General features: G+C 40.5%; 1 protein-coding gene across 1 annotated transcript in view; it reads left to right on the top strand.

Annotated features, from left to right (window-relative positions):
* The first annotated feature begins 3,463 nt into the window (after positions 1-3,463).
* pdgfrb (platelet-derived growth factor receptor, beta polypeptide) overlaps positions 3,464-22,496 on the top strand; it is a 29,031-nt gene continuing 9,998 nt past the window's right edge. The window contains exons 1-12 of the mRNA XM_080900946.1: positions 3,464-3,932; positions 14,830-14,904; positions 15,504-15,821; positions 16,073-16,330; positions 16,479-16,609; positions 17,004-17,169; positions 19,026-19,206; positions 20,295-20,410; positions 20,595-20,718; positions 20,856-21,067; positions 21,504-21,598; positions 21,676-21,808. Coding sequence (XP_080757072.1) covers positions 14,856-14,904; positions 15,504-15,821; positions 16,073-16,330; positions 16,479-16,609; positions 17,004-17,169; positions 19,026-19,206; positions 20,295-20,410; positions 20,595-20,718; positions 20,856-21,067; positions 21,504-21,598; positions 21,676-21,808 — 1,783 coding nt within the window. The 5' untranslated portion in view covers positions 3,464-3,932; positions 14,830-14,855. The remainder of the gene's footprint in view (positions 3,933-14,829; positions 14,905-15,503; positions 15,822-16,072; positions 16,331-16,478; positions 16,610-17,003; positions 17,170-19,025; positions 19,207-20,294; positions 20,411-20,594; positions 20,719-20,855; positions 21,068-21,503; positions 21,599-21,675; positions 21,809-22,496) is intronic.

The raw sequence follows: 22,496 nt of genomic DNA, 5'->3' as shown, positions 1-22,496 counted from the left end.
ACATAGGTCAAGCAAAAGCAAAGTTGCTTTGCTCCCCGCTATGTCATGGCTCAAAACGTCCATATGAGGGCAGCAAAAAGCTGAATAATAGCAGATAACTTTCCTGGTTTGGAGTCTTTCAAGTTCAGTCATACAACTGACCTGTCGTTAACAAGATGCACACAGTTTATTTGTCATCATCATTCTCACTGTTAGCTTTTTATTCTTTCCATCTTCTGTTGACACTGTGCCTTATGCTATATATTGCACTTATCAAGTCCGTGCATGAGGTCCTCTATATAAAACGATCATAAAAGATTCATGTCACTATCAAGATAATCATTCTAAGCTACAGTGCCTATCAGCTGTTAGCAGGAAGCTGGCTGAAGTTAATGGAAATGGCCTGATCATTAAGGAAATTGCAACATAAACATGAAAACATATCATCCAACGCTTGAAATACATTGATGGCGACCACAATGCAAGCCAGCTTGCCTGAAAATAAATAAATGTGGTAAAAGCACTTATGAGGGTATGTCTTAATGTACAAAGTAAAGTTTGACCTCGATAAACCCTAAACATTTCTATTACTGTATAGTTATAATTCCATATATAGAGATTTAGTTTAAATCTGTTTAACCTTAAGATGCCTGTTTCCTTTTTTAATCTATTCAAAAATCACCGCTCCAAAAAGAGAGCTGGTATAAGGAATGTTTTACCCTTTACAATCAGCATCGTGGTAAGTTATATATTTAGTTTAAATTTAAGCCAACCACACTCCCTAAATGCAAAATAGATAGCAATGCATTGTTGTTTTGTTGTCTGTCCCACTTTGTCTTCTTTTTTGACAATGTGTTAGACACCATGCAACTAAATTGCACTAAGATGTGAGTGTAGAGAGAGGGCGCGGATGCAGTTTCTGTCATTTCTCCTCCAGTAATCTCATTCATTCCCATAACTAGTTCTTGGAGTAACAGATCAAACAAATCGTTCCATTTGAACAGTAGCCCTAAACTAAATATCTGTAAATTGATCACAACATTTGGCTAAGACAAGCAGAAACTCTTATGCACTGGAGAAGCCTGAACCATAGAAGGTTTTCTGTTTTTGGTTTAGTTTATAAACTAGTTGATTAACCATTAACCATTGTTAACAATATTGCTTCACGGAAGGAAACTCTGGGTTTGAATCCAGCACCCAGCTGGGGCCTTTCTTTGTGGTGTTTGTAGGTTTTCCTGTCGTTGCATCATGGGTTCTCTGTGGGTACACAGTTCCACAATCTAAAGTCATGCATCTTATGTTAACTGGTGATTCTAAACCGGCTTTAGGTGTGAATGTGAGCTGTCTGTTTCTGTGTCTTAGCGAGTGATAGCAGCTTCACCAAGTTGTATGTCGTCTTTTGGTGTATATTAGCTGGGATAGGCTCCAGGGCCCCTAAGACGCCAAACTGGATAAGGAGAAGAAAGTGGATGGATGTGTGTTTGCGGCGGGGTGTAGTTTGCAGATCAGCTGCAGTGGGGGTGGGGGGTGGAGTAAAGGGTTCAGGAAATGGCGTTAGGGGAGGTTGACCAACACAGCTAGCCTTCCCTATTTCAGTAGGTTGCTGAGACTTGACAGGAGTTGTTGTGTGTGGTGTGGAGCAACAAAGGCAACTGGAAGGCTGCGCTAATAAAAGCCCTGCAAATAAATATCAGCTGACTTGTAAGGCTGTGTTCTTCGGGTCCTTTTGTTATCGTGTTTTATTATCTCATATGTGATGATGCTGTTATGATGATGTTATATGTTGTATTGCTTCTTCTTGATTTTTGCTATCTCGTCTATCTCGAATGTCTATCTCGAATGTCTTATAACTGTGGTTCATTCTCAGATTTAGTCCCATCACATTGCCGAAATCAAGCTTTAAGGTGCCCCAAAGTCATATATCCTTTATCGGGACAACTTGAAATGGAGGCAGGCGTAGTTCAAACATTTCTGTCAGTCTTCATCTATCAGAGGTCCAGCAGGTTCAGCTCCAGGTCTAGAGTATATATGCTCCCTGCCTCTCCAGGTCTTTGTCTCAACTCTTGTACCTCTATAATGGCCTGTGCTTGACAAACACAGCGGTGTAACTTTTACCTTTTCCTGAAACCCAGCAGGAAAACAAGCGTATAGTGTGTTTGCACTGCTTTGCACTCAAGCTATAACACTAATTCAGATCAGCAGTGAGAGAAACTACTTGTTAGCTGCTGACAGGCTGAAGAGACTCAGTATTGTTGAGGCAGAATATTTTGGAATCCCACTTGTTAAGAGCTGCTCCACTCTGTGGGGGTAAACAAGGACTGCTGCCATATATAGAGCAGTAGACATCCCGTTGTGGACTCTCTCCAGCACTGCTTTGTAAAAAGATGCTAAAATTATACATCTCATGCTGATAAAGAATCGTGTGTTCATGAGTGTTTACATACGTGACTGACGAGCACGTTATTGCTGTATTACTGCCTTTTTATCTTTTGGGTCTACAGTTTTATTGACATTACAAGCAATGAAACGCCTACAAATAGATTCAAGAGTTCAAATAAGTGGATTTAGAGCAGGTTTATTGCAAGTAGGTGCTAATTACATAGGTAGAATTAGAAAGATGTAAAAGGAGGAACTGTCCCCGTGTGGTGTTGCTCCCCTCCTATCTAATAACTGGAGGGGGCTTGCTGGCACTCTAATTAGTGCGAGCAGGTCTTTTAGATTTGCCCTCTCAATTAAAGGAGAACATGTTAGTTTCCAATTTAGCTCCTGTTCCCCTCCCCTCCCCCCATCTGCCCCAACCTGCTTGTTAGATAGAACAGGTCTTTATTCAGCTGCAGTGTTGCGTAGCGAATCTCAGATCATCCTCTCATATCCTGGGAAAGGATTGAATTAGGAAGAAAGCTAGTATTGAGAGCAGACATATTTACATGGTTTTGCTTGTGTTTATAAAAGAGAGGATAAAAGGCCAAGGAAAAAAAAGGGAGAAAGAGGGAGTGGGGATGGTGGGAGTTGTTGAGTTATTTCATGCAGGGGAAAAAGAAAACACGTGAAAAAAATATGATATAAAAAGCGATGTAAAAAAAAAGTTGGTTCACTAAAGCTAAAGTCCCCACTTTTAACCACTTTTATACCTGTTTTTAAGAGTGTGATTATGTAAGGGAAGTTATTTTTCCTGAGAAACTGAGACTTCCATGTTTGTTTCCAAAGCAGGGTGCAATCAGCGCTGCCAAAACCTTTTTTTTTTCTCCTGGCTGGACCACTCACTCACTCTCTCACTCTTTCTCCTCCTTTTTATTGTGTTTGTTGTTTTATGGAGGGGGTTAGATGCGGTCCAGATTGCCGTTGCCAATAGAGACAGTCTCAGTTCACCTCCACTCCATTCATAAACAAATCGCTCCGGCTCAGACCTCTGAGCCTCTACCTTAGAACAACAAGCAGAACTGGATTTGTATTTTGAAGTTTCGTCGCCCTGCTAGAAACTTCTTGCTTTCTGCTTCAGCTCTGTTTCACTGCTCCCTCCCTCCTCTCCCTCGTCCTGCTCTCTCTCAGCTTCAGCAGGGGTGGACACTGGCGCTCTGCTTAGTGTGGATCTGTCAGGGGTGGAGTGTGCACAGTTTGTGTGTGCGTGTGTGTGCATGTTTCTGTTGGGAACTTTTTTTTTCTTAGAACACTCTTTCTGAGTGTGAGAGTGGAGAGAGAGAGAGAGAGAGAGACACCCGCGGTGATGTGATTTGACTAAACAAACAGCCGGGCTCACTGCAGTACCTCCTCCAACGGACTCCTGGGACAGGAGAGATTAACCTCAGAGTGAACATCAGAGGGATCTTTACATTTGAAGCAGCAGCCCCTGTAGAGACATCTCACTGGAAGTCTCTCCAATTTCCTTCTGCTGGCCGGCAACCTTCTTGGTCAAAGAGGAAAGATTCTTCTGTGTTTCTGGGGTTCGTCTGAAGGTAAGAAGCATACTTCTCTGTCACCGTCAAGTATTTTAGTATAAGTTCCAGCTGCTCGACAGCTGCTGGCAGAAGTAAAAAAGGGCTGTGCAAAGTGTTGAAAATTCACTTATCCTGTACGGGAAGCCCACTGTGACAGATTGACTTTCACAGCCATCTGACATAGACGCACTTCATCCTGAACACTGGACCCAAGTTTCTTATAGCTTTTTTAAACAAAAAATCTGATTCGATTTGACAAGAGAACAACTGTATGTCTTTGTGATGTTGTTGCTGTCTCTTGGTGGTGTTCGTTACCCACATACTTGTGTGTGTGTGTGTGTGTGTGTGTGTCTGTGTATACACAACAGCCATTGCAACGCTGCGTGAAAGAGCGTAAGCAACCTGTTCAAACATCAGCAAAGTGATGGCTTGCATCTCTGTACACGGCAACTGTTTGACACTTTGACATTGGACAACTTTAACATTGTTTATTTTCCCACTAACAGAATGCATTTGACAAGGTGTCCCGGGGTCTAGCGTACACACAAACACAGTAGGGTTTATAGTACAAGCTGTTTGTACGCTCTCCACTTTGTGCTTCGCTGCTAAAGGGCTTGTTTGTACAGCCCTCTTCAGTCACCCAGAGTGAACCAGGGGTCCTCTACACCAAACCATTGGTCACTTTCCTCCCTTTTCAATCTTCTCTGCATTGATTCATGGAGAAGCTCATTGAAGAGCAATGGCTGTGAACTGATATCAGCATCTATCACTGTCAACAGCATCCTCTTTGGAGGAATTCCCTTTAAGTGTTAACACATACCACCCTAAATTTATAGTTGTGTTACTCAGTCTCCCTTTTGTAATGTAGATATGTCGTAAAACCAGCAACCTGGTCTCATCTCAAGAATGCCGAGTCCAGCCGGCATAATTAGTTGAATCATCGCTTCCTGTTCATCAGAAGATTTTAGTAGCTGGAACGAGTTATATTATAGCACTGTGAGCCATTTTAATGGCTGTGACACATGTGGCATACATGTCTTTTCAGTATATTCCAACACATGTTTTGCACCTGAAAGCCTTCCCGCCTGACTGTTGTGTATGTTGACTTTGGTATTTGTTGTTGGGTTCGTTAGCTGCACATTCATCTTCTGCATACAGGGGACCTTTTTGACATCTGCTGTAATCAAAATGTTGTTGGCATGTGTTTTGTGGATGCTCTTCTCCTCCTCTACAGACAGGAGTGTCCTTTTGAAGTTTTTGATCTTCTCTGGCGCTGTGGATGTTTCACTCCAGGCACTGTCTGGCATTGTTTTTGTAGATGAACCGCTGGAAGACTGCATGCATGTCATACTTTTACCATCAATGGTGCTAGACTGCATTGCATTCGTTTCATAGCTTTAAAGTCGGCTTCTACTTTCACGGCACCAACTTATAAAACACTTGATCAGCTGTGACAAATCTTTATTGTAAGATTTGCAAAACTTAGTTTAGTTTTGACTCTGACAAGTGGGGATTTTCCTGTCTTGCGTCAGGCTGCTGGTATGTACTCCAGCGGAGTGCTCCTCTCCGGCCCCGATGAAGTGCAGCCCAGCCGGCTCCATTCCCCCTGGCCCGGACCTAATCCGTCGACATCAGCTGTTTCCTGGCTCTCTAGGCCTTCTGCATGCCAGCAGCTTTGAGAAAATGTGCTTCACATTATGACCATGCAGAAAGCATGCCAGGAGTCTGATTTAACTCACATGTGCAGATATGTAACATTTTGAGCTCAACAACAACTTTTGAAAAATACTGATCCCATTCTGTCCTGTTTTCATTTATCCTCTGTGACTTCAACTCAAAGTTGAGCAACCCTCATCTAAAAAAACTTGTTTACAGAGGAAACACTGAGTTAAAATACTTACACACTCTCACATCATGTTGTCGTGACACGGATTGGTTCGTTTTTCAGATTCACAGAACAAACTCTGACTCATCCCCTGGTGGACACTCATTGGCTTACTCATTATCCACCACCAATATTTTTTGAATGAGCTGTTGCTTTTCTTAACACTATCAGTCTAGAGCCTCTTTTTACGTCGCTGGTTCTTTCATGCTGTACTTAGATTTTATACTTGAGTCACACAGCTTTAATGAAAAGCACCAAGTGGTGCTGCAGTAAAGCATCCTGTATGGCTGTCCATCTGGCCTCCCCCTCATTGTTTCCCTCCCACTCACACAGAGCTGTCAGGCAGCTGCATCTCATCTTAAGACAGGAAGTGAGTTTGTTCATTGAGGAAACATTCATTTGATTTATTATATATATACTCTTGTCGCACAATAACAAACTTTTGAAAGGGGATCAGCCTAAAATCGCAAAGAAAGGTGTCATAATCATGGGAAAAAAAACCATTGCACTGTGAATACAGTACAGAAAAATACTAGAAGACTATTAAGAGACTACTTCCTCCATAATGACTTATCTTGTTGTAAACACCCAGTCACGTTCCAGGTTTCCTCAGATCAAGATTTAGTAACATTTTAACTAAGATCTAATAACAGCTGCTGAGTTGTCGCTAAAGGGAAATAACAGCCTGACACAAATGAGCTTGTTGTATCTTTTGATGCATTTCTGAAATAAATATTTTTTATTTATTTATGTAACTAAATGCAGTTTGACATAAGGCCAGTATAGAGCATGGGACTGATGTGCTGCACACAGTTTATACCTATTGCTTATTTCCAACCCTTGTCTTTTGTTGGGCTTTTTGTGCAAAAAGAAAATTTATATCATTCATTTACATAAAACCACAATACACTTTGAATGCAAAACTACACTAAATCCACATATTACAAAAATATAGTGTAAAAAAAGATAAATAAAGCTTAAATAAGTGTAAAACCAAGAAACTGATGAGAAAGGTCCACTACATCTTTCCCTTGTTTTCAGTCTATGTGCTAAGCTAAGCTAATCAGTACCCCCAGAGTTGCATTAATGTTTTCACTGAACTCTTTGCAAAAGATGAAAAATATTTATTTCACAAAATATTGAGCTTTTATTTAAAGTGTAGGACTTTGACTTATAATGTGGTCTTTTTTTATTGATTTTCCTGCCTTTACTCAAGTAAATGACTTGACAGCTGTGTCCAACCTTGTATGAGTGTAACATTAGTAAGGTGTTATTATGAGTTCCTCTCTGGATTTATTGCATAAGAATTAATACAGGCTTACTTTCAACAGGAAGTTTTGGTCTCCATCAGATTCGTTTAAAGCACCAGGCTTTCTCCCTGGAGTTTGTTCTGTCCTCTTTCCAACAAAAACATGTTGGAAATGGTGATGCAGTGCAATGAGAAAGGAGGATAAAGGAAAACAGTCTTTTGTGAGATAAGAATATTTTGCACAGTTAAAAATGAAGGAGCATTTTGTTAAGTTAATCTGCACAGTTTAGCTTCACTGAAAGCAAGACACAAAAATGTGGGAAACTGCACAGCAGTTAAAATTACAGAATTTATGCACAAATAGCACAAGTTATCCACTAAAAAGAAATTCCCTGTGACTGTTATTCTTCCTTCTCCGTCTCCTTGGGTTTTTCTTTTTTTTAGGTAAACAGATGGAATTTAAAGTCAGTCAGTCCTAATTGTATTCAGCTGTTTCAATTTCTTTCTTTTTGGGAGGGAGTGCAGGGACTGGAAGTGTGTGTAGGCGTATTTCATTTCTCATGAGGCAGGGGGTCTCATATCGTGCAGCAAAAAAGGAGGGTACCACAATGAACATGGGTGGAGACGTTTTTGGAGGAAAATCTTTGAAGGATGTTGTGTCGCTTATGCTAGCAAATGTATCTGCATGAGCTGCATTATCTGTATACCCTATAAGCAATTTTATTGAGTTGACTGGCAGTGACAAAATCACATCCAGCTGATTTGAAAGAGGAAAACTGACTTCAATGACAGAGGCTGCTTAAGTTTGTAAATCGTAATCCCTTTTTCCTTCATTTTGGTTCCTGAAAAGTCATTAAATTGATCTCAAACGCTAGCCACATCTAAGGCTGTCATTCTACATCCATGGGTTTCACACAGAAGCTCTTTACATCTCCCCCGACTGCCACTACACACAGCATTTACAACTCTGTTTAAAAGGCACTGAACCAAAATCCGCAGTCTCCCAAACATGTGTTGCCTCAGCATGAGTATAGAGTTACTTTGGTTTCTGTGATAAGACCTCACAAGCACTGTGTCCAAATACCGAACAGAAGGAAACCTGTTACAGGAGTACTAGGCAGATTTTTCAGTGCTGATAATGCAAACTTGAGATGGTTTCAGTGCAGCTGTAGCTTTTTAAGTTTCAGCGTACAAGCACTTTTTGTCCAGCAGAGACTTTTCTAATAGTCTAACAGTTTTCTAATAGTGTCCTGCTGCATAATAGTGAAACCTACTTTGAGGTCAGAACAAGTGAGTCACACATCTGAAGAAACCTTTTTAGTCATGACCACAAAAACATAAAGAAAATGCCCTTTATACAAGTTGGCTGGCATGAAAATACATCATGACACCAAAGGCTCTGGAGTGGAAAGACATGTGGGGTATGACATGTGCATTATTGGCAAATGGCAACTGTTAGATCATCAGTGAGTGAGAGGTTAGAGATTAAATTTGTTTAGTTTGTTAAAGATGTTAAAATTAGATAGATGAGATCAACTGGAAGGACACTCAAAAAGTGCAGTTATATCTTTAAAGAAAGTGACCCTGATTCAGACCAACGTTTAAGAGCTGCTCCCTGTGTGCTCTAAGCTTTCTGCCGAGGCTGAGGAGGGTGTGCAAATTTTCCGGGCAGTAAAACTGCTTTATTCACACGTGGACTCAGTAGGAGATTATATGGACTTTAACCTGGGGAATGATAAGGTAAAGTCTTCTCGTGTCATTTTTATGCAGATGATCTGCATTTACATTTCAGTAAAAAGAAATGATATCAGGACATAAAAGCATCGATATGCTTAATTTTTTTTAATATTTCAGTGAAAGTAAAACTAAGGCTATTGTGTTCAGACCCAGTGGTGATTGTGCTGATCCTCTCTTGGACTTGGGCCATATGTAAAACCCACAATAACCAACCTTAAATGTCAAACCTGAGTCTGATCTTAAACTAGATAAGGAGATGAATTCTCTCACAGAGGCTTTTATCCAAGGTGAAATCTTATCAGTTTTACAACTCATTTGAAGAGTTACACTTCCTTAACAACATTTTATTTGCACAGTTGTCAAAATGCTGCTAATCTTTAATCAAATACTTATAAAGAGGAGCGACTTTTCCACTCAGCCTCCTTCCCCTGACTCCCCAGTCGTTTTAGGATTCTTTTAACATTTTTATTTATTTTAAATCAGCACCAAGATATATGGCTGAGCTATTGACTACACATTTCACATCAAGGTCATTGAGATTTGTGGAGTCTCTAAGATTAAACTGAATACCAGTTGCAACTGTGCTTTTTTTCTCTGGAGTCATCTCTGCCCATATTAGGTTGAGAATTAGCTGTTTGATGTTTTGGTGTAATGTACAAAGTGCTGTATGAATAAAACTGGATTGGATTCAGACATCATTATTCTTAGTGGTCTTCCAATGTCTTGAGGAGTTCAGGGGTGCAGTGCATGAATGAAACACTTCTGGAATAACTGAGTAAACATCATGAGTCGCAGCCAGTATGTTTGATCAACGTGCACTGCAAAGTGCAGATCAGACAACTTGAAGCCTTTCAGTGAAGAGTCTTGGCAAAGAGAGTCTTGATAGAGAGACGGGTCCCCACATTTGAAGGGAATCACTGATTACAGGCCAAAGTATTAACTCTGTGTCATTCTAGTATGCCACTTTTAAGCATGTTATGGTATTTTTTCAAGTGCTTTCTGAGACATGAGGACTCTCCTCCCAGTTAAGAGCAGGTCATCTCACCAGATACCCTGGTGGTCAGTGTCCTCTGTGATCCCTGAAAGAAGAGCCTCGTTTCCTTTTTCGGTAATTTGACCCTGGATCTAATGCCTGTAGCATTACAATATCTTTCTTTTTCTTTTTTTTCTTTTTCTTTTTTGCTAGAAGATGATCTCAGAGTTTAAAAATAACATTTTTCCTGCTACTTTGAACTTAAACATTTATTTTTGATAGCATAATGCAACCTCTGTAGACTTTGGTAATCTTTTATTTACAAATGTAGATATAAGATGCACATTTCACTAGAAATTAAGAAAAAAAAATTGTTGTATTTTTGTAGCATTTTAATTTGTGTCTTAAGATTAATTGCACTGCACTGATTTTCTTTTACGTAATCATCAAAGGACATCCTAGCTGCTTGTGTCTAGCTGCTTTTTTCTGCTGGTCCCTGGTTGCCAATAACATTAATTAATGTTACTTTAAATGCAATATATTGTTCCAAGATTATACTACAAATCAAAGAAAAGAACAATTTCCATTGCAGTTGTATTTGTAAATCAAAAAGTATTCAGTTTCACACAATCTCCAAAAGCAGTTCCTGCTAAAAATCAGTTGTATGAGATTGTAGCCGAACCTTTCATAGGGCTTCACTGTGCTATCATTTTTACAGCTCCTGTAATGTACAAAGTGTGCATTAGTAGAGTTATTGGAGTTGATGGACAATGAGGCCGCCTGGGGTGGGAATAGTGCATCATGGGTCTGCTACAGAGAGACCAGAAGGTTTTCCTCAGGGGGGATGATCAGTTCAAGATGAGTGATAAAAATGGAGGTTTATTTTAACAAAGAATCACTGGGTCAGTTTTTTCCCACAGAGCTTGCCAAGTCCTGCTGTTCAGAGATACGTCAGGAAAACGTCGCATCCTTCAAAAAACAAAAACTAAAAAAGACAAATGTGGCATGTGCATTTATTCTGCACTGTAGATAGTCTAATGATACACTGCATGCCCTATAAAAATCTTGATTGTCAGCAATAGTTCACATTCTGAGCTATAATTGTTTTCATTGGAAAGATTGTTTTTTTTGTATGGTGGCTTCCTGGGCACTTCAGCAGAGTAAACATCACAGTCTGTGATGCAAGTCTGCGTGTGTGCGCCTTCTGCTGGCTCACTCCGTTCTTTGATGTGGTTTTACCCATAAGGTATATTCCGTATGTTTGCGTGCTCCCTTTGCTGTTTATCCCACCGTCTGGTCTGGTGATGTGTGCAGTTTTTTTGTGGTGTGTTAATGGTTTGTCATGCTTTGTCACTGGTTTAATTGGTCTATTCTTGCCTGCCGTTGTTTTGTTTCTGTTTCTCTGTTGTTTTTCATATCTGGTGGTGAGTTTACATCTTTCGTCTGTGAAGCTGGTGAATCAAAGAATGTTTTTTTCCTCCTTGTAGAAGTCTTATTGCTGTTAGATTTCTACTGATTGTTGTTTCTGAGCCTATTTGGATTGGTGGTTGTGATGGTCTGCTGTGTCCATGACACACATTTGGTTAACACCCACACAGGACCGCAAAATTTCCCAGAAACAGGAAGTCGGAGCCTTCCAGCTGCACTTTGGGAGGCTTTTCGAAAATCCTTCTCTTTTGTTAGAGATTACACTTTCCCCCCCTCCCTTTTTTCCAAGTGCAAGCTTACCCCCGCTCGGGAGACGCTCAAGCAAACAGTTTGCTACAAATGTGGTTCTGACAGTCGTTCCCACCTCATCGAGGACTGCTTTATCATTGCCAGATGTTTAACTGAAACATGGAGCTACAGTATATATAGATAATCCCTGGAGTGGGATTACGGGGTGCTGGAGACTGGCGTTTACACACTTAGCTGAATCCTGAGGCTGAGCGTGGGCTGCGTGCATCCCAAGGAGGTTGACTTTAGCATTCTTCCTCATTAGCTGGTGACACTTTGAGTGTAGTAGGATTGTTTATGAAAACTGGGAAGGGTCAATCAGCCACCAAATTCCCAAGCATCTGTGGGAAACCTCATGCAGAGTGATAAGAATTTATCCCCCATTGTGATTACTATGCCATCACTAACACAAATATCACTTGTGGTTTTTTGTTTGTTTTTTTTGTTGTTGTTGTTTTTTCCAGACCTCCAAGATTACTACAGGAATGCAGTATACCATTTCAAAGATTCAAAAGACACCAATAAACATCTGGGTTAGAAAAATGCTTTTGAGATCCTTTAAGATCCTCTACACGTTCTAATTCTCAGATTGAGAAGCCCTTCACTTAGTTTATGGACCTTTCTTACTGTAAATGACTCTTTTGCCTCTGTGGTGCAGACAAAGAGCTGTCCTGTGGTTCAGGGATCAAACTGTTACCAAGTGCTTTATTAACATCTCTGAAAGGTTGCCAAGCATTCTTGGCAGATTCACTAGTGGCCTGACCCTTTTAAGGCTTCATAACACTGTTTGTTCCCATCTCGCACAAAGATCTGACCAAGGCAAAGATGAGCATTAATCTCAGTGTTAAAAGTATCCCTCCTGTGGTAATGTTCACTCTCCTAACTCCTGTGTAAGTGGTCTTCTGACTCCTTTGGGCCATGATCCTTGACAGCACATCCCACTTTGAGGTCAGTGGCTCCACAGTGTAGTGCTTTACACGTTTGCTTAACAAGCAAAAGATAATTGGTTTGAACCTGGAAGAAAGCACAAAAGGGTTCAGGAAGAGGATCCAGCATAAGAACTTTAACCAATCAAACACCCACTGTAGTGACTCCTGTGAGTATGGGGGCAGCTGAAAGTAGCTTTTCCCTCTCAGTGTTCTCTGGTCATGTTGTCCCAATGCCCATCAACCAGTGTTGGAACAACCAAACATTGTTTTTCTGTCCCTTCTCAAGCCTAATGAAAACACCTCGACTCTTGTTAATCTCAGCATGATCTCTGTTGTTTGATTTTTAGATGTGAATTTACATCCTGTAGTAGCCCTTAATGTACCAGTTTGGCTTGTTTTAGCAAACATATCATCAGCAGCCAGTCACAGAGCTATTTGTTTTGTTTTCATACTGCCAAAAGACACATGCCTTTGGCATCTCTGCGTTTGGCTGTTGTCGCTATCGTTGACACTGAGGTTACTAGTACTTGTAGAGTGCTGATGTATGGCTTCCTCGGCGGACCGGACCTTGTCGCATGTTGGCGGGGTCCCCCGGGGATGAGGTGACCCCTCCTCTTCTGCCGTCATCACCAGCAGGGTCCCCAGTGTATCAGCAGCCCTGGGAAAGTTTCAGTTTTTCTGTGGGAACGTGAACTGTACACCCAAATCAGTGACAAAAAGGGGAAAAGGCAGGAGAGGTCTGGCGAGTGTTTCTGTGTGTGTGTGTAAGTTGTATGTATGACAGGACTCTTGTACAGCATGTGTCTGTGTGTACATTATATGCATCCAGTATCCATTATGTGCCACTAAGAATGTTTACGTGCACATGTGAATGAACTACGACACAATAAAAACATAACATCTCTTTCACTCGCTCTTGCTCTCTCTGTCTGTTTCTCCTTCACCCTTTTTTATTGGAAGCAAGAGGCAGGGGAGGAAATGGACCAGTCATGTTTTTGGAGCAACTCAAGAGCTGTGAGCTTTTCGTTTTGGGAGCGGAAGTGCCAGAGGCAGTTAATTTAGAGAGACAACATGTATCTGGTTTGAGTAAATGTCCTTGGGTTAGTCACAGAACTTTTTGTGCTTCACCACCACTATCAAACTAATCAGCTGTGTCGTCTTGTTTAAACCTCAAAACACCACCTTTAGTAACGTTGTGCAGCTCGATGGATACAGCAAAGGAGGTCTTGCCAAAGATATTTAGTTGATGAATGAAGCGTGAAGCCTTTTTGTTCGTGATTAGATGGAGAGATGTAATCTTCAAAACATGTGTTCTATTATGTAATGCAGGAAAATGGCCCAGTTTCTTAAAATAGAGGTGGTGCAATTGGTGTACATTATCTTATAAAAATGTTAAATTGGGGAGCGATTTCTAGAGATACATTTCACAATTTTTCCATTGGCTCACTCCCTCTCTTCCTTCTCCACCCTCGCTCTTCCCAAGAATCAGTCTTCCGCCCTCTCTTTTTCCCACCCTCGTATAGGCCTGTGATCCATCCTTAACTGTTTCCAGACGCCTCTGTGCTGCAGGCCTTAACCCCTATCCTAAACATAACAGCAAACCACCTCTCCCCACTTTCCTTTGGCCTCTCACTGTGCTGTACAATTAGAACTTCAAGGTCTTTGATAACAGTTTCAATGATGGTAAGCATGGGTCAACTTTGACCCCCCCAAGTGCTGAATCCATTGATGCTGACATTGCTTTGCTGTACAACTCGATACCCTATTAGTAATGCCAAACCATAGCAACCTTTCAAAGGTTGCTTTGTCAGCAGCTTTTGTGACTGCCCTCATTTTTACTTTTGTTTTTAGCAAAACCAATTAATGGCTCAGCATGGCTGTGGAATAGCTCGGACGCAGCATTGTTGCCAGCGAGCGCGTTGCAAAGCCGAACACAGTGACCCGTTTGTTAGCGGGCAGAATGCTGGTGAACCGGGAACAAAAAGAGCCAGACATTGTTGCTCTGTCCTGGTGCAGCGAGGCATCAAATACCTGATGAGTTGCATCGGTACCTCAGTTTCTCTGTGAGGGCCAGTCGCTATTAAAGAAAGCAGCCTGATAACAAACTCAATACTTTTTGTTTCTATTTAGTGGGAGAAATGCATAGTTTGGTATCATTCTCTTTCATTTGACGCCGTTTGTTCTGACACACACGATTTATTTTCTCACTTAACCTGACTTTGTGGAGCCTGCGAGAGCAGAAACCAATCCATCATGATATGAAGCTCATCCTCACATGGACAGATATTAAGTCTGTTCAAGATTTGTCTTCATTGATTTGAATAGAAAACAGAATTTTGCTGTTGTGTTCATTTTCACTTAACTGTTGAGGCAAAATACTTCTGAAAAGGATCACTCTTGTTGTTTGTTTGTTTTTCTTTTTGCAGAACAAAGTGACTTGAAGGCCTCCGTGATGAGGAAGGTGACAGCATCCCCGCTCCACCTAACAGTCACATTTACAGGTGAGGCCTAAATTTTACTTCAGCAACAAAAAGTGAAACTGTGTAAGAAGAAGCAAAAGTCATTTGCAGGGAAGCAAGAAGCTTGAAGCTAAGTTTGGATGGAGTATTTTACAATTAGGGGAAATAGATACTGCAAGACTGGGACTCTTTTATAACAAATCACACTTAATATGATTTGGATATCTAATATAACAATTTAATATAAAAAATGGATATAATTCAATGGGTTATAACTTACATCTTATTAAATTTGCAAAACATGTGGTCAGGATTATGGGGACAGCATGTTTCAGGTTTTATTAAGTAAGTATGAAGTCATTCTGTTCAGAATGTTTAAAGAATACAGCGACTTCTTCTGTGATTCATTAGCTGTGGGATTTCACAACACAACTGATGCATTCACTCACCTCTTTCAATTTAAATGTATTTATCAGTGACAAGGCGTCGTCGCCCTCCCACTAAATTGCTGCAGACAACTCACATCCTTCATCATTTAAAGATAGCGCAGGACTAACACTGTTGATTTAACCTTTCACCTCCTGCTGCAGTCTCTGTGACCTCCATCCTGACCTTTTTTTGTCTTGCTGTGCAAACTGCAGCTCTGCTGTGTTTCTGCACTGAGCTGCGCTGCCTGGAGATCACGCCCGGTGACAAAGAGTTTGTTCTGGCCGAGGGCTCCTCTCTTACCCTTACCTGCAGCGGCTCAGGGGAGACCACGTGGAAGTTTAAGATGGACGACGTGCCGTACTTTCAGCTGGAACCATCTAAACCGGGTCACCAGAGTTACGAGATCGTGCAAAGCGGAGCCACATCCAGCGTTCTGACGTTGTTCAATGTGAGCTGGAAGCACACAGGCGTGTATCAGTGCATTGATCAGCGCACGCGAGACACAGAGGAGGTGGCTGTGTTTGTCCCAGGTGGGGCCTGGTTTGCTTACCTTTGGTTTACCTTCCTGATTCAGAGTTTGCAAAGCTAACTGTACAGTACAATTGAACAAAAACTGTCTAAGTTCCATGCTGCATGTAAATAAAGAGCTTCTGAAAACACTGTGATTTTGAAAGCGCTCTGAAGAAGAGTAAGGTGAAAAACCTCCAGGAAGTTCTTTGAGGAAGACGCAGTAAATCAATAGAAAAATATTTTTTGTCATAAAAAATGTGTCTGTCTGCAGATCCTGACGTGTGGTTCATAGAGAGCTCTCACGGCATGGTAACAAAGACCAGTGAAGAAAGCACCATCCCCTGTGTGGTCACCAATCCAAAAATCACTGTCACCTTGCACGAGAGGGACACTGACATACCCGTAAGTGGGGTGTATGTTCCTAGTGAGGGCTACAAGGCGCCGGTGGAGGACAGGAATTATGTGTGTCGGGGAAAGCTGAACGAGGAAGTGCGAGAGTCTCAGGCTTTCTATGTCTTCAGCATTGTGGGTAGGTGTTCAGGTTGAAGAGCTTGTTTTAGAAGTAGTTCTTTCCAACTTAATAACTTGATCAGCCTTAGTGCAGACATTATTGTTTAGTTACATTACATTACCACACCCTTTTCACTTCTCCCTTGTGTTTTCTCTTCTCGTCCCAGTCCCAGAGGCCATTGACGCCTACATCAATGCCTCGAAGACGGTCCTGAAGCAGGGTGAACCACTGACAGTAAACTGCACAGTGCACGGAGTGGAGCTGGTGAATTTTTCTTGGGATATTCCCAATAGAGGGGTGAGTAGGAGTGGAGCAGAACAAGCGCTATTGTTCCGTTTTCCCTTTGTGATCACTCTAAGGCCTCTGGACCAAGCCCAAATTATATCAAGATGTGGAGACACACCTCATAGTTTTTATTCTGCTGTGAAACTTTACTCACAGCTCACATTAGGCTGGTATTGTAATAACTGGGTCTCTGTAGGTCCTTGTTTGGATAACAGCGAAGCTGAAATGTTTCCGTTTTATCTTTGATGATGAAGTTTTATTTTTATGGCTTTATTAGAACATGTTTTAAAACAAACTCACAGCTTTTCCTAATAAGTCTGACTGCAAAAATAAGAGCTCACTGAAAGTCCGATTTCAATAAATTCATATTAAAACATCACATCTTATTCTTGTACTTGTCTCTAAGCTTGACTTCTATGAGCCACTGACTGATGTCCTGTCCCCCACGAGCATGCGCTCCTGCCTGGTCTTCTCCCAGGCCACGGTGGACCACAGTGGAAAATATGTCTGCCACGTCCATGAGGGCATACAAGACCAGAGAGCCTCTGCCAGCGTCAACATCACTGTGCTTGGTAAGATAAAACCCCCCTTGCACACCCCCAACCTTTCTCCCACCTTCCTCCCACACACACACATAGACACAAAAGTAAAACAAACTGATGCTGTGCAGATTATTATTACCTTTTGCTGACATAGGAAAGACTGCTTATTATGTCAACCTCTGGATGTTACGGTGGGAGAGGAGTTACTTTTAAAGGAAATGAAGATCACTTCTATTTGTTTTTCTTCAAAGTGTGAAATAAACTTTTGACACGGTGTGGATCCCTCGAGTGATACATTGAGAAACAGAGCTGTAAATCAGTGGGTACAGCAACTTTATATTTAGACTCACAGTGTTTATGTAACTGGGGTTTGACTTCAAATGTTAACATACAGAAAGTCAGCATCTTAGCTGCTAAGGTAAGCGGGATTCATCATATGTACTCTTAATGCTCTGTCTCCTGACCGTCACTGCATGCCGTATAGGTCAGTTAATGCTTATTCCACCTGCACTGAGGTGTGTTATATTTATACAAGCTTGAAGCTCCATGTTTAGTAGAGACAGGAGGCCAGGACAGTTTAATGGTGGACACTGGACATCTCAGTGGAAAAGATGCATAGTGTCTGACCACAGAGGTTCAAGAATGTAGAGCAGCAGTACAGAAGCAGCTTAATAAATGGTTTTGTACAGAGAAATGGTCACATCAAAAAGCCTTAGACCAAGAAAAGCAGTCTGAATAGAAACAGGGGAAAGTAGTGCCCAGCTATGTGAAACTAGAAAGTATCTTTTAGGATTTTTCTTTTTATTCTCTGGCCTGCAGAGTTTTGGTTTTGGTTCAGTCTCACTGCTCTCCTGGACAAAATCTTTGGTTGCAAAAATATCAGTGGAGTGGAGAGTAGGTATTCTGCAAAAGTCTTGTGCCACCTCTTATTTCTTTATATTTTGCTTCCTAGGAGACAGACTTGCTTTGAATTTCTTTTAAAGTGGTCTTGAGTAATAGTTTTCCAGGCTTCCTTAAGATGAAAATTAAGATAATTAAGATTTTGATACTGGCTGCTTTTCCAACTCATTTTCTGTCCAATTTTAAATTGTATTTTGAAGCATCATCCTGTTGTTGTTGTTATTGTTGTTGTTGTTGTTGTTTTCTGGTTAAAGCTATGAAAAATTCCAAAGATAAGACAGTTTGACAGACATAAAATAGTATTTTTGCACTGACAAGGTGATTCCCAAAGAGGCTTTAGCCAAAAACTGGGAATACCTAAGCAGGATGTGCAGCATGTCCTTAAAAAAATTGAGGAAATCTGAATAAGAGAAGAATAAAAGAGAAGTCACAGGCCTAAAAAATAACCTAGAGCAGATGAACAGGACCTGAAAGTTATGCCTTTAAGAAATAGGAAAACAATCCAACAAAGACCTGAAGCAGGATCTGAGAGATGCATCTTTGCCTTTATTTGATCCATCTATTGTTCTCTGATGCCTCATCATAATGGTCTCAGTGGTAGAAGCCATTCTTTAGGAAAGCCAAATTACACACAAACTGGACTGAAAATCAGTGGCAACGGGACTTAAGCAGTGAGAGTCTACAGCCATCTGTAGAATACAGCTGATACTCTGTCATGAAACAAAAAGCGCCAACATCTAAAGAAGAACCTTGAATGTTCATTAAGTAGTCTGAGAGAACTATTCCTGAAGAATACTTGCTGTACCTCTTGGAATGTTTGCACGTGCATCAATAAGTCACTACATGTGTTTTCTATTTTCCTAGGAAAATGTAAAAAAATGAGCTTTGGCAACAGACTTTTTCACAGTACTGTAGTTAAGCTAAAGAGAAAAATAATTTACTACATTTAGTGCATTGCATATATACTTTGCTCTTTTTCTTGTTAGAAAACGGCTTTGTGGACATCAAACCGCCTCAGCAACGAAACATTTCCGTCAAGCTACAAGAGAACGTGGAGCTGAGAGTGGCGATGGAGGCGTACCCTCCCCCACAGGTTTACTGGACCAAGGATGGCGCCACCATCAAGGGAGACAAAATCATCAACACGAGACAAGAGCATGAAATAAGGTAGAACATCCAACCAGTATTTAGTTTCACGCACACCACAAAGCACCCAAACACGTCTACGGCCTTGATACATTTAAACAATTAGCACAGGACCTATGATAGGGCGACAGCCTCCACAGGTCAGTCTGCTCCTGTCAGTCATCGCCAGATAAGGGTCTCCACAGAGAGAAACACGATACCCTCTGGAGGGCTGGACGCCATCGTTCATCACACAGGAACCATAAACACCAAATGCTTGTCACAACTTACTGAGTTGTGTCTTTCAAACGGATGTCAAATAAAGCTTAAATTTGAAGGCTATGTTTTCACATTCCTGCCAACACACATTAAATATCTAAGTGAGATATCAACCACAGGGATGATGATAGGTAGCTAGAAAGAAACAACCCATGTTAACGAGTTCCATGAAGTCTCCGGCCGTAATAAATAAGAAAGAGAAACATCAAGCTGTTTTTTTTTCTAGTAGTTCACAAATAGAGAGAAAAAGTCACCACCTCCATGCTGACAGCTATGTACAACACATGAGACAAAACTGTCATGTCCCCTGATAATGAGGTACATCATAAACTTTATATCTTCTTTTGTGTTGTTTAAAATTTTAACCCGGGGTGCTTCTTAATATTTTCATATCTTACAAAGTCTCTTGAAGACTTTAGAAATGAGTTTGCTCTCATATCTAAAGAACAGTTCATTTAGTGTTCAGCCCCATTTCCACAAAAGCTGGAACACTGTATGAAATGTAAATGCAAACAGAATTCACTGATTTAGAAATTTTATATAACCACATTTTTTCACAACAGAACATGAAAAACATAATTAATATTTAAATTTACAATATTTTTACATAAAAGTAAAATTAAAAAAATGATTTTACACATGGATCATTGCATTTTGTTTTTATTTACATTTTAAACAGTGTTGCTGCTTTTTGGTTTAAGAGTGTTGTGTCTCTTATTAAAGTAGGTCTGATTAAATTTGTAACTTTTTGCCAGTCAGCTTTGATTTCTCCAGACAAATAGTCAACATTTTCAGTACTGGAAGAAAAAGTGTATATTTTATTTTTTAAAAATGAATTTTTTGTACCTCAGGTATGTCAGTGTCCTCACCTTGGTGAGGGTGAGGACAGACCAGAAGGGCCTCTACACTGTCCTTGTTACCAATGGAGACGACTCAAAGGAAATGACCTTTGACCTGGAGGTCCAAGGTGAGCCTTTTTTTTAAGCTGAAATGTTCCCACGTGTTTTGTGTGCTGTGGGGTTTTGTGTGGTGTTTTATATTTTTTGACCGACTGTCTGAAAGTGGTGTTTGTGAATGGAAAAAAGCTGAGGACAGATTGTGTTTTTCTCCGAGTCAGCAATGATTAATGGCTGCTGCCACCCTGTGTTTAGTTCCCGCTCAGATTAAAGACCTGACCGACCACAGTCTCCCAGGGAAAAAACACTTGGTGACCTGTGTTGCAGAAGGGGTGCCAGCCCCAACCATACAATGGTACAGCTGTGGCAGCATGCTCAAGTGAGTCCCTACCACCCATTTCTCCATTGAACTGTCACAGAAGGAACACTAGGTGGCTGACCAAAACACGCTTTGCTTTCAGTGCGTCTGTATTTGACTGGAAATATTTCACCCTCCGATCTAATGTTCTTCTGCAGGTGTAGCAACCAGACAGAGGTGTGGAAGCCGCTGACACCAGAGCCAGAGGTGCTGAGCATCCATACGAACGTGAGCTACAATGAGACAAGAAAGGTCAGTCAGGTTCGCAGCCAGCTGACCTTCCAGACACCTCAGCAGGCCGCAGTTCGGTGTGAGACCAGCAATCAAGAGGGGCTCATCAGCAGGCGGGACATCAAACTGGTATTCAGCTGTAGGTGTCATGGGATTATTTATATATATATATATATATATATATATATATATATATATATATATATATATATATATATATATATATATATATATATATATATATATATATTAGGATAGATGAAGGATATTATAGAACATTATACTTTAAGTTTGTCATTTTTTTATTATACAAATATAGACTATGCCACTTTACTATTAAATGGGTAAATGATAATATAGGATTAAATTAAATTGTATTTGGCTTAAACTGCACAAACACTATAGGAAAGTCTGATAAGTTTATAGAGACACAAAGCAAACTTTGTATCCTTTAGTAGACTGTATGTCTTAGACAAAACATAGCTTCATTTATACTTATAAATTAATTTCCAGCATGTGGAGATTCATGTTATTTATATTGTGTTTAATGTTCTGTGTACTCTTGCCTATTGCAGCCCTTTTCTCCCAGGTGGCAGTGTTGGCTGCTGTTTTAGCCTTAGTGGTCATTGTTATCATGTCTTTCATCATCCTCATTGCAATCTGGAGGAAGGTAAGAGAAACTCAAACATTTTTTAGTTTCCATTTTTCAATTTTCCTTTCTTCAAAAGCAATACTGTTTGTTCTCAGAAACCTCGCTATGAGATCAGATGGAAGGTGATAGAATCTGTGAGCCAGGATGGGCATGAGTATATCTACGTGGACCCCATCCACCTGCCCTATGACCTGGCCTGGGAAATGCGCCGTGACCACCTAGTGCTGGGTGAGTCCTCAGTTAAGAGAGATGATGAGCTAAGCTCAGCTAAAAAAAACTAGTCCTGATGGAAATCCTAATATCTTGCATGTGTGCAGTTTAACTTAAATCTGCTCCCGTTCATGCAAATTAGGGAAACCCAACTTAATGAAGATCAGAAATTGCAGTGTTACAAATGATGCTGAAAACAAAGGCAACAACAACATAAAAATATGAATCATATTTTTATGTTGTGAAGCATAATAACAAATTTAAATGGCATAACCAAATTAAATTAGATTAAACTATTAAAAAATAATTTAAAAAAAAAAAGGGAAAAAAAGAAACAGAACAGAAAATGTCTTTGTAATTTTCTCCCACTACATTAAACCTTTTTAATAGAGGTTTTCCATAAATGGTAAAATATTATGTGTGGTTAAAAAAATATGAAAAAAATTATGTGGCACAAAAAACAGAGTTTTAAATCTATTAAAGCATCAACACACTGAGGATTGAACAAATATTTATTATCTTAGGCATTAAAATTAGCCTAGTCAACTGAGGACACTAATTCGTTGTTAGCTGCAGCTAAATTTTCAGCTTGTCACTTTTTATTTGTCTTAATAGACGCATTTGCTTCCAGACATTTTAAACTGGAGCTTTTGCCCGGTAGCTCTAGTGCTGTGGGTGGTTTGTGTTGTCTGGGCACAGTCGACAC

Source organism: Rhamphochromis sp. 'chilingali', assembly GCF_963969265.1.
Source record: "Rhamphochromis sp. 'chilingali' genome assembly, chromosome: 13".
NCBI classification, from domain to species: Eukaryota; Metazoa; Chordata; class Actinopteri; order Cichliformes; family Cichlidae; genus Rhamphochromis; species Rhamphochromis sp. 'chilingali'.
Note: the sequence above shows the minus strand (reverse complement) of the source record. Positions and strands in the feature narration are given on the sequence as shown.